Source organism: Morone saxatilis, unplaced genomic scaffold, assembly GCF_004916995.1.
Source record: "Morone saxatilis isolate NCDOM2014 unplaced genomic scaffold, NCSU_SB_2.0 Contig0, whole genome shotgun sequence".
NCBI lineage: Eukaryota > Metazoa > Chordata > Actinopteri > Moronidae > Morone > Morone saxatilis.
Window position 1 is genome coordinate 16,924,199 of NW_023339650.1, and position 12,460 is coordinate 16,936,658.

The 12,460-nt window shown below is 40.0% G+C and overlaps 2 protein-coding genes across 6 annotated transcripts in view; both read left to right on the top strand.

The window, feature by feature from the left end:
* LOC118324456 (rho GTPase-activating protein 21) overlaps window positions 1-5,540 on the top strand; it is a 77,901-nt gene extending 72,361 nt beyond the window's left edge. For 3 of the 5 annotated variants that reach the window (XM_035656835.1, XM_035656845.1, XM_035656821.1), the window contains 2 exons: window positions 1,010-1,041; window positions 2,613-4,292. In XM_035656835.1, coding sequence (XP_035512728.1) covers window positions 1,010-1,041; window positions 2,613-4,292 — 1,712 coding nt within the window. Of the gene's footprint in view, window positions 1-1,009; window positions 1,042-2,612 lie in introns of all 5 variants that reach the window. The other 2 variants (XM_035656828.1, XM_035656812.1) reach the window with 1 other exon arrangement.
* A 2,682-nt stretch (window positions 5,541-8,222) lies between these two features.
* Window positions 8,223-11,098, top strand: apodb (apolipoprotein Db). The gene is made up of 4 exons (XM_035653965.1): window positions 8,223-8,339; window positions 8,419-8,540; window positions 9,420-9,505; window positions 10,618-11,098. Exons 1-4 carry the CDS (start codon window positions 8,229-8,231, stop codon window positions 10,848-10,850), a joined length of 552 nt encoding a protein of 183 aa, XP_035509858.1. The 5' UTR covers window positions 8,223-8,228; the 3' UTR covers window positions 10,851-11,098.
* Window positions 11,099-12,460: the final 1,362 nt, after the last annotated feature.

Genomic DNA, 12,460 nt, shown 5'->3' on the forward strand with positions numbered 1-12,460 from the left:
TGATTACTTCTAGACTTTTCTCTGATCTTTTCTTTTCTTGTAAAATAGAAAAACAGAATTTTACCTTCATGCCTCTAAAAATATTCAAATAAAACAATCAGAGGAGGGAACATCACTGTTTGATTGAGCTCTTGGACTTGTTGCTGTCCAATGAAAACCATGTATCTCCAAATTTAGTGATTCTGATTTTAGTTTTGAGCAAATTCTACTACGTCTTAACCTAATTAAACCTTTTAAAAAGCCAGAAGATCCAAAAAAATGCATTTTTGTCACAAAGCTGAATCTGTTTTTACTAGCTCATATTTCCATTTTGGTGATGGATTTGGTTTCCATACTAAGACAGTGACAACGGGTTGAAAGTAGATATTTCTTTAAGCCACAAATATTGGGAACCACTGGTTTAGATCACATTTAATATTTGAGAACTGTAGCATCTTTTGTTACAACAAAAAACTGGTTTTATAGAGAAAAAGTAGCACGTTAAAAAGCGTTTTTGAGCCTTAAATATTTGTGGTTTCAGATGTTTTTCTGAACAAATAAACATTACGATAGGGTTCACGTCTGCTTACTTGGACATTGTGTTGCATGGCACATTATCTGCCTCACTGTTCTGCTGCTGTTAATGTACTTGTTGTGTTCATCGCTAAGGTTGCACTCAGCTTTACTGAGAATCTCGAGGAAAGATCTTATATCCGTACTTGACTTGGACTCGGCGTTCGGGTCAGAGTTGGGGAAGAATGTCACATGCCAGATAGATGTGGACCTGAGTGTAACGTAGAGCTCATCTGTCCCTGTGTGAAGCATGGTCTGTTGTCTGCTCATGTCTGTGCTCGCTTGTCACCAGTCTGTCCTGTGTTGTTCACCCTCCACACGATCTTCCTCATCAACATGGTTCTCTTCTCCTTTTTTTTTTCTCCCTGATTCATTTTCCCATGTTGCACTTCCTCAATGTGTTCGGTCTGTGTTGTGAACTCATCTAACTTGTCCCTCTCTTCTCTTTCACCCGCAGATTCACCGAATAGTGACTCAGCTAAATCAAAGGTGAGTGTGTGTGCGCGCAGTGTTACCCCTCTCAGGCCACTGGTAGTGTAGGATGACAGGAGGTAGGTGACGAGCGGGGAAGATCGCCTCCACCTCCAGTCAAGATCAGCATATGAAAAAAACTACACTTAATGAGTTGTTTTACCCAAGTCACGCACAAAAAAACATGTTCTTGCTTTCCTCTTGAGGTATCTAGCCCTGCAGATGGTCTCAGTTACATGTGCCCAGCTTATATACATATCCCCTTTTCTGCGTCCACCCCAGTACAATGGAATATAATTTCATTTGTGGTGCATACAGCATTGACAAATGTGCACATTAGAAAATGTTCCTGTTTGGAGCCCTACACTTTCAACTATCATCTATAGCCCAAAATTACACAGACGTGAAAAGTGGTAAAATCTTTGCTCATTAATCTAAAACAGTGGTTGTAAATCGTTAAAATGTGATTGCTGCTACAACCCACATCACTCATTGAAATTCTGCATGAAATGACTCAGGATACACTGACCGACATGACGTTATAAGTGTCATTTTGTAATTTTGGCATTTTATTCTGGTCTTTTTCGCTGAGTTTTCAAGTCATTAGAGATGCAGATCAGTTAGAAAATTTATGTCTGTGTTGCGTTTGTCTCTCAATTTACATTCCTCATTTGAATACACCTCAAATTGGACACCGCACAGTGCCGCGCACATTCCAGCTGAGGTTTTATTAAAGCCCATCGTGCCATGAGTTTGCTGTTATTGGGGCATTTACTCTGGGTAACCTCACAGACCTTACTGTCCACTGGAACTACTTTATACTAAAGAAATAGTACAAATGAAAACTGTTGACAGCCTGTTCTGTCGAGTAACCAGGTCTCTGTTTCTGGGAAAAAATAAGTCTTATGAACTATTTTAAATCTAATAATTAATATATTATGACATCTAATATCTTAATGGTGTGAGCACCACAAATGCATTCAAATGCGTAGATGTGGTGGAAGCAGAGAACATAGACAAATAAAACTGTCTGCATCAGTAGATACCCCTAGGGCCTCAGTAAGAAAATGTGTTTTTTCATCATTTGGGTCAGCGCTTTAAGTTTTTGCAATGAGTAGTCTGTCAGTACTGACCAGACAAAACCAACTGTACATCCAATAAACCACTGCCTCTTTTCATAAGAAAGCTGCTTCATGACACATTGAACTTGTGGCTGAGAATCTAGATAAAACTCGTGTCATCAGCAGAAGCAGGAGCTTCTCATCACTGCACTGCTGTTATGTGGCTGCTTCCCTTCAGCTCAGGCTCGTGCAGGGATGCTTCAGTTCATGCGGTGCTACTGCTTCTCCTGCTTCTGCTTTAAGGCTGGCATGGAAACTTCAATGTGCTCCCTGTTTATGACGCCTGTTAATGTTCCTCTCTCTGTCCACTTCTCTGGTTTGTGGTGCTTCGCGGGAGCAGGTGCAGTACAGGTTTAAGTTTCCAGACAGTGGTGAAGGGTTTTTGTTCTCTTTGACGTGTTCCTGCTTTGTGTTTCTCAGTATCAGAAAGACTCATTTTTGTATCCCCCTGCCTTTCTTGCTCCACAGGGTTCCTGGGGCTCAGGGAAGGACCAGTGCAGTCGAGAGCTCCTGGTCTCCTCCATCTTTGCTGCAGCCAACCGCAAAAGAAAGAAGTCAAAGGAGAAGCCGCAGCCTAGCAGCTCAGATGATGATCTGGATGCTGTGTTCCCCAAGAAGGAAATCCCTGGCCAGAAGCCGAACCACCACGGCCTCCAGACTGAGGTACAGAGCGAGACTCGCCCGAGCCCCAACGCTAAACCCAACGCAAAGCAACCAGTGCGAGCAGAGGAGAGGAAAGAGAACGGGAGAACTGTGGAGCTCACACCTAAAGCCAAGAGAGAGCATAGAAACTCCTTATTCCTGAAGGAGAAGACTCCACCCAGACACCCCTCACCGTCCCCCTCCCCTTCCCCAATCATCCCTGGCTACCAAACTGCTCCTCAAGGGAAATCCTCCTTGTCGGATCCCCCATCCCAGCTCGATGAAAACACCTCAGACCTCGGGACCATGAGCTCTGGAGCGTCAGTTCCACGGTCAAGACCGAAAAAGTGGACTGCCGGAGCGACCGCTGACCTTACCGCGGCAGCATGTGTGGGACTGGGAGCAGGTCCGGGGGCGTCCGCCGGTGCAGAGGTGAGCTCCATCACCTCAGACTACTCCACCACTTCCTCCATCACATTTTTGACCGGCGCAGAGTCCAGCGCACTCAGTCCGGAGCTGCAGTGCGGGGAGGAGGCAGATGACGAACGCAGCGAGCTCATTAGCGAGGGACGACCCATGGAGACGGACAGCGAAAGTGACTTCCCGGTTTTTGCCCCGGGCGGTGGCAGCAGCCAGTCTACGCCCTGCCCAGAGCAGAGTCTGGAAAAGAGCGAACCGAGAGGAGGTGGAGCAGCTGAGGGGAGCGCCACACCGAAACTGGAAGCACGGCGGCTTTTCCCTTCGCACAGGATGATCGAGTGTGACACCCTCTCCAGAAGGTGGTCCCTCAGACAGAAAACAGACAGTGAATCATCAGTGGAAGGTGTTGCTGGGAGCGGGGAGCGCAGCGAGGGTAGAGCGGAGTCTTCAACGCGGCTCTCTCGAGTCCTGGAGGTGATGAAGAAAGGGCGGTCCACAAGCAGCCTCAGCTCGTCGTCACGCAGCGAGTCGGAGCGTCCCGAACCGGCCTGGCACCTTAAGATCACAGAGCGGCTCAAATTCAGGTTACGCACGTCTGCTGACGACATGTTCACCCAGAAGAACCGAACCCCGGACGCTCGCGGGAAGAAGAAGAACATCCGTCGGAGGCACACCATGGGCGGGCAGAGAGACTTCGCAGAGCTGGCGGTCATCAACGACTGGAGGGAGCAGGGCGGCGTGGACCAGGCGGCCGAACTGTCCGCTCTGGACCGCCTCAAGCCCAGATGTTCCTCTCAGGACTTCTCCATCCGGGACTGGATCGCCAGAGAGCGGTGCAGAGGCTCTGATTCGAGCGTTGAGGTCGCGCCCAAAGCCGTTCCTGAGGATGATCAAGCAGACGCCCAGGACGTCGCTCCGGAAAGACCTCCTCCTTCTGCGTCCCCGGGTGCACAGCCGCTAACAGGGGAGCACGTTAACGGTAGCGGGCTGCAGGGCAAAAACAAAGCCAGTGTCGGGGGGGACGCTCACCCACACAAACTGTCTGGAGCGCAAGTTGTCCGCTCACGGTTCTACCAGTATCTGTGAAACGGCAAGAGGGGTCTTGTCTCGTGTGTTTGTACGGATTTTAAAACCAACGGAATGAATGCGTGAATGTACGAATGTGGGTATTTTAGCTAAGGTTACTGCACAATATTTTTTCTACAAAGTATACTTTATGTATCTACTGTACATACTGTGTATAGGCTTACATGATTGTTACTGGAATAATGCTGAAGAGATGTTTATGTGTGTAATTCCACTGACTTGTTGGCCATACTGGAACAGACGTGGAAAAAAAACTCGGACTTCCTCCTGCGAGATCGAACCCTACTAATGCAAGAATGTGACTTTGCTGTTGATATGTGATGTTCGAAAGGACAGAAATGGACTCTGGATTGTTATACAGCACTATAAAAGGGTCAACTTGACTATTACTGAAGAATGCAGGAGGCTTTTTTTAAAGGAATCATGGTTCAGTTCTTCCTATTATAAGCGGTATGAAGAATGTATTACTCTCTTTGGACTAACACTAGTTGCTTGTGACAATATTGTCATTTTCAAAAACAATATGTATGTGTTTTTTTCTTGCCTGTACTTGAAGTATGTGGATGTAACTGAGGGCTGCTTTCTGAGCTGGGTGCTGTGGGAAGTTTGTTTTTTCACAGTACAGTCACAACAGCCAGATATTAGCTTGAGGGACTGGAGGATTATTATAGTTTTATCAAATAAAGACTGAAAAGACGTAATGAAATGCTGATACTATAGTATGTAATGCTTGGTACAGTAGTTTTTATTTCCAAACTTTGTCCAGTTATAGTCCAAAAAGTAAGTTTTTACACGACTTGTTTGTATCTCAAAAAGAAAGTGCCTCTTTTTTTTTTCTTTTCTTTTTTTTAAACTGTTTTTACCAACAGTTGTCAAGACGAGAAGAATTTTTAAAGCATTTTTAGGGGATAATAATCTCACAGGCATTCCAAATTTTTTGTTTTGTTTTGTGTTGTGGTCTTTCCTGTTTTTAGTTAAACTCACAGCAACATCAGAGCATTCAAATTTATGTCAGTGTCTACGTTTCATTATAGTTTTACTTTACATTTTTATCCCCCCAGCCCCATTTTTTTAAAGTGCAGTAAAATGCATGGGCGCTTAAAACCTGGGAGAAAACAAACAAACTTAACTTTAAAACTGCATGAGACAATGTTTTCTGAACAGTGAACATCTCGTCTGTGTACAGCAAAACATGGGTGCAATGCCCTTCCTCAACAAACACTGGAAATAAATAATCTTTATTAGATCCTTCTGTCTCTTTGGTGTCATTGTTTTATGCTCTAGAAACATTTGGAAAAGTAAAAGACTTCATTAGAGCTTATTTTTAATCTCCGCCAAATTGCACAAGTATTTTTACTGTCACATTGATGTAGTGAAAATAGCCCGTGGCTCAGTTCCCTGCAGTGATAGAAAAGTAAACATGCACATAAAATAGTAATTGAAATAAATGTGTGGCTGATGGGAACTTGCATCAAGTCATTTGTTTGCCCAATGTGACTTCAAGTCTAGTTTTTACGGGAATATATAGCAAACACATCTACCCCTCAAAAAAAACAATTTTCAAGGTGAATAAATATAAAAAATATTGCAGTATTACTGGTAGTGTAAATGTAAATTATATAATGGGTCATAATTTTGACCAAATTTCGATTTGTTGTCTATTAATTACTATTAATTAACATGTAAAATAATGTTAGACATTGTCAACGTTGTGTCCTCCAAGATAGGTTTGATGTTTAGCAGTTTAAGAATTCCAAATTAAAAAAAAATGGCCAATTTCAGCTGATCAATCAAGATCCTGGAAGTAATTTCCAATAAATACTTCAACTATGAAGTTTGTTCTCTCTGGTGAATTAAAACGCAGATACCAACTGGAATTCTTGGATTTAAAAAACAAACATGGAAGGACTTTTACATGCAGGAGATTTGAGAGTCAAGCTTTCTGTTTGCAATCAGTGTGTGAGGCTAAAGTGGCTGGAACGTAACTCAGTTTTTAGGGTTGGTTAATACTGCTGACAGCTTTTTGCACATATTGCAGAAGAAAAGTGAATTTAAGTTGACATCAGGATGAAGGGGATTGCAAAACCAAACAATAACCCTGTTATGTGTCAGCAGGGCTGAGGACGCTGAGGTCATGTCCTGGGCGTTGTTTCTAGGAATGTGAAGGTTTGAGGAACCGGGAAAGATTTTCCCTGGAAGCTGATTCTGACATGTTACTTTGTCTCAATTGTTATATGTACAGATAACATTACGTCATATTCCTGGCAGTACAGTGAAGGCTTTGGAACAGCTGTTCAAACATCACACTGAGAGATAAAACTGAATAAATAATGAGTAAATACATGATAAGTACAAGTTAGAATTTGACCCAAAACACGACAACACATCAACAACATATGAATGATCTGAAGTTACTGTATGTGTTGAATTTGACTCTCTTTCTTACTTTGTCGCCATCTGGTGGTATTATCAAGAATAACAACGTGGTATACAGCAATGAACGCCACATATAATACTAATAATAAACTTTATTTAAACCACCCTTTGAAACAGTGCTGCAAGGTGCTTTACAGCGGAAAAAACTAAATTAAAACAACCGTGTAAAATCCAGCAAATGCAAATACAGAGAATTAAAAAGAATAAAATGACTAAAATATAATAAAATTACATAAAATAGTAAAAATAAATTCAAAATAAAAGACATAAAATAGTGTAGCTGGATAAATAAAACGTATAGGGCTTAACATCAATGAAAGGTTCTACTTATCAGATTATCAGCAACACAACATACATCGGAATATCAATGAATAACATTTAAAAGTTACTATAAACTTTATTTATTTTTAATTTTTTTAAAGTAAATAATGTAATTATAAAACGTTGTTCTGATAAAACTCTACAGTGATGAAGGAGTAACTAAATGCGTGCTTAAAGATAAAAATACGTGTGGAAGTGAATGAATAAAACCCTGAACCCTATCACAGCGCGCGCATTGTCTCAACGTGGGAATGTGCGCATGATGACAATTTACCTAACGAGCTGCCTCGTGCTGCCAGAGTCACGTAACGTGAACGTGAACACTGTTTGTGCAGAGAGCTCGAGACAGTTCCCATCAGCAGCTGCGACAGACAGAGCTCCACCTGGCCCCTGCACACCTGAGGGTAAGACAGGTTTTATGTTGTGAATGAGGGGGATTATATATTATGTATCATATATATATATATATATTATATGCAGTATTAATGGGGAAAATGATTTTAATACAAACTTTAAACACTTTCTTCCACTTCCAATTGTTTTCCACTTGGTTTTATCCTCTGTGCTCCTAAATTAGTATTTTACTATAATATGTTATATTTTTCTTTTTCTTTCAACATAAGGCTGAAATCCCGTGGGAAACTATTAAATATAATGTGTGTTTTTGTTATTGTCAGGCAGTAGTATGTCCTTCTGTATGAAAGAAATATGAAGCCTGTACGAAGCTGTTATGTGAAACCAGAAGAACAGGTGTGGCAACTTGTGATGTTATGCAAAGAGACAAAAGAATAGATGTTAAAAAAAAAAAAAAAACACAAAGCGAAAAAAAGATTACATACTGTTCTTCTGGAGTTTTCTGAACTCCTAGTCGACCATTACGGAGGACAATAGAAGCTGAAATGTAAATACCTGCAGGTATGTCATGTAGAATGCCAACACTCTATGGAGCTCCACCTTTACCAGCTATATTATCTTGCAATGGAACATTCCGCCCAATAATTACTTTTACTTTTGGCACCTTAGGTATCCTGTATTTCTTTACCTTTACTTGTAAGAGAGTATTCCTCCATTATGGTATTGCTTCTTTTACCTAAAGCTACTTCTTCTCCTGTAAACAGACTTTGATGTGAATTCTTTAATTTCACCTTCTATAATCTTCCGTCCTCTCCTGAAGGAACAATGTCTGCCGTCTCCCTCCTCCTGCTGCTGCTCCCTCTGGTGTCAGCTCAGACCTATCACTGGGGTCCCTGTCCTGATCCTAAGGTGCAGCCCGGCTTCAACGTGGAACAGGTGAACACACATAAAAACACTCATTCATACGCACTGTGCTCTGAACTACACAGAACTAAAGGGGCCTTTCTGTTAACAGTACCTGGGTAGGTGGTACGAGATCGAGAAGCTCCCTGCTTCCTTCGAGAGAGGAAAGTGCATCGAGGCCAACTACGCCGTGAGGAAAGATGGAACCATCCGGGTGTTAAACACCCAGTTCTAGTGAGTACTGAGGGATTTTTATTGTTGATTTGGAGTTGAAGGAACATTTGATTTGTTTGTTCAGTGTCAGAGATTTTGCGTGGGAAACAAACAGACTGGTTGTGTACATCGTTTACATCTAATTTCAGTTTTTCTCTTTCTGTCTGGGCTCTGTTAAAGAAATAGTTTTACAGTTTGGGAACTACATTTACTTATCTCTACAGTAAATGTGAAGCTAGAGCCAGCAGCCAGTTAGCTTAGCTTAGCATAAAGACTGGAAATGAAGAGAAACAGCTAGCATGCCGTTGTCTAGAGGTAACAAATTCCACCTACCAGGGCTTCTAAAGCTCACTGTTTAACCTGTTAAATAGAGATTATTATTTTTTTTACATTGTGGATGTATTGCACATTTTCTTTTTCATAATAACAGGGTTGTTTGAAACTTGAGATTTATTTGATGTGAATAGTTGCATCCATAATGGATTATGGAAAAAGATATTAAAAAATACATTTTATTAGAATACTGATTAGTTGTGTTACTGTCCTGTATTGTGTCAAACACATTACAGGACAGTAACACAACTAATCAGTAAATAAAGTAGGTGAAAATGTAAAATGTAAAACAATAGAGATTACCTCAAGGCAACCAATATAGAAATAATTATTAGTATATGGACAGTGAACAATACAGACTGATGGCGTGTTGGTGGCACACCTCAGGAAAGACTGGAGGACTCAACCAACTTTGGCCTTAAACAGTATGCACCCCAGACTTGAATTCTCACTGTCACTATTTTGTTTGTTCCTCACTCAACCACAGCATGTGGCTCTGCTGATTTGGTGTATCCTTCATATTAGTTTAATAAAGTTCAAACTGAATTGTTTCTCTGTCTCTCTCAGTAAAGACAAAGTGAGGCCAGCAGAGGGGACAGCAGTGATTCAAGACCCGAGAGAACCTGCCAAACTTGGAGTCAGCTTCTCATACTGTAAGTATGCTTCTTCATCCTTATCCTCTATTTGTTGCTTCTCCCATTTTTAGTTATTCCTCCTCTTCTCTTTCATACCTTATAAAATTGTAGACAGAACATTGAACAGAAAAGTCCCTACTTTTTTCAGACTTTCTCCACTCGGCACTGAGCCTATTTGAGTTCTTGCTGTTTAAAGAACACAAATAGCTTTTGAATGATGATGTATCGGCTGACACATGATGCAGCAGCCTTTGTAATGTCAATAACAATGCCAGTCTATGTAGTCTGTGAATCATCTGTTCTGGTCCACATACTCATCAGTAGATGTTTATGTCCTTTTTAGTCAACTTGAGCATAACATTACTGCCGCAGCTGTTAAGGCGACCAGTCTGACCTCTCAGGCAGGCTCTAGGGACAGCAATGTCGGTCGGTTACTCCCCTTCAGTCCAAACAGGATTATCTCATCTCTCACTATTGGACAAATTGCCATAATATTTGATACAGATATCCATACTGCCTTTGATAATACCCTGATCTTCATTTTGTGCCACCATGAGGATCACATTTGTGTTTTTGAGTGAAATGTCTCAACTATTGGATAGATTGCCATGAAAGTTGGTGCTACAGACATTCATGTTCCCCTGAATAGTAATAACTTAACCACAGTTAATGCTAATTAGCAAATGTTAGCAAGCTGACAAGCTACACTAAGATGGTAAAGATGATACACATTAGCATTGGCACAATAGCATTGTCAATGTGAGAATCTTAGCATACTGACATTAGCTTTTAGGTAGTATGGCTAGAGACGTGATAGTGTTACTGTTCATCAGTATGCAGATGATACTTTATTTAAACTGTGATCTAAAAGGAAATGTGATATTTTCCCCCAACATAAACACTATCTTTTCTCTGTAATTTTTTTCTTTTTCTTCTTTTTTTAAATTTTTTCTTCCAGGTTTTGATTTTAATCTTACTTAGATGTCTCTGTTTTACAGTTTTTAGTATACTGTGTTTCTTTTTTTCAATTAATTTAGAAACTCTTTTATATGTGATGGAATATGATGTACAGTCAAATACATTACAATCATCATCTCTCTCTCTTCTGTCTCTGTGATCTTTGCTCCCAGTTACTCCTTATAGCCCCTACTGGATTCTGACCACTGACTACACCAGCCTGTCTGTTGTGTACTCTTGCACCGACATCCTCCGCATATTCCATATCGACTATGCCTGGATCCTCGGCCGGTCCCGCTTTCTGCCTCCAGAGACCGTGCAATATGCCAAAGAACTGCTGATCAATGAAGGAATCGACCTGTTCAGGATGAAGGCCACAGATCAGACAGGCTGCAAGGATGACTAGGGATTCATGGAGACTTCCACTCCAGTGCACTGTAACCAGTCACAGCACTCAGATGAGGCAGAGCTGAATACCTGATCAACCAGACTGGGCAGTTTATCATCATATCAAACATACTGCTAATTCCAAGTCACAAGACAATGCAGTTTTTGATAATATATCTGCATCTCACTTTTGCTGCCTATGTTATTGCATTTTATAAATTTAGAAAAATACATAGTGAAAATAATAAAAACAAAAGTATTTAGCTTAATCAATTTAATTCACTTGATCATTTGATTAAAAAGGTTACCTTGTGGAGATTGAACCAATTTGTTAATTCAAACACAGCTTGTATTGAACTTATTAAATGATTTTCTTTAATTTCTTACATTATTTTTCCAGCAATTGCTCCTCATATGTCTCACAAAAACTAGTTAAATCTAATGTGTCACAGATATGAAAGCATTTAAAGATCTTTTTAAAATATACTTTTATATTTTAATTCTCTAGTAACTGTTCAGTACTTTTAAAGATGGAGGAAATGGAATTATAAAACCTACATCAACACCAATTCTCAATGAAGTTACTCATTGTGAATATATTGTATTTTGATATTATAGGACATGTTACATTATATAAACAAGCATATTCGTGATGATGGCAAAAAATATGTGGGATAATATATTAAAGCTGTATTCATTAAGCAGTTGTTTGATCACTTGTCATTTATCTGGTGAGTACTGTACCAACTCCAACTGAACAACAATGAGAAGATGAGGAATGTACATAAGCAAAGATCCGCTAAGATAAGATAAGATGTTCCTTTATAGATGGGAGTCAGACACAGCAGCACAGGGGAAATGCAGTGCAAAAAGTAGAGAAGTGTAAAAATACAATAAGGAACAAAATAATATATATAAAATTATATAATATAGCTATATATATATATATATATATATATATGATACATATATATACACAATTATATGCAGTATTAATGGGAAAAATGTTAATTCAAACTTTAAACACTTTCTTCCACTTCCACTTGTTTTCCACTTGGTTTTATCCTCTGTGCTCCTAAATTAGTATTTTACTATAATATGTTGTATTTTTCTTTTTCTTTCAACATAAGTCTATAATCCAGTGAGAAACTATTAAATATAATGTGTGTTTTTGTTATTGTCAGACAGTAGTATGTCCTTATGTATAAACGAATTATAAAGCCTGTACGAAGCTGTTATGTGAAACCAGAAGAACAGGTGTGGCAACTTGTGATGTTAAGCAAAAAGACAAAAGGATAGATGTTAAAAAACCCCCCCCCAAAAAAAAGATTACATTCTGTTCTTCTGAGTTTTCTGGCTCTACTATCTTATTTCACAAGACCGTGAAGTCGACCATTACGGAGGACAATAGAAGCTAAAATGTAAATGCAGGTATGTCATTGTAGAATGCCGAACACCCTATGCGACTGAAGTTAGACTGTAATCACTAAAAGCAGAGGTGAAAAGACATGTCATATCATTCATTTTTGTGTCTCCAATTGACAAAGACTAAAACTAAAATATAATGACTGTGATAAACACACTGTTGAGTCTGTCAGCGTCTGCTACTCTCAACTTGCTGCCCCAGCA

Coding starts and splice junctions, on each gene's coding strand:
- apodb (XM_035653965.1), top strand. CDS start 8,229: ATGTCTGCCGTCTCCCTCCTCCTGCTGCTGCTCCCTCTGGTGTCAGCT. Junction 8,340..8,418: donor CCGGCTTCAACGTGGAACAG/GTGAACACACAT, acceptor TTCTGTTAACAG/TACCTGGGTAGGTGGTACGA. Junction 9,506..10,617: donor TGGAGTCAGCTTCTCATACT/GTAAGTATGCTT, acceptor CTTTGCTCCCAG/TTACTCCTTATAGCCCCTAC.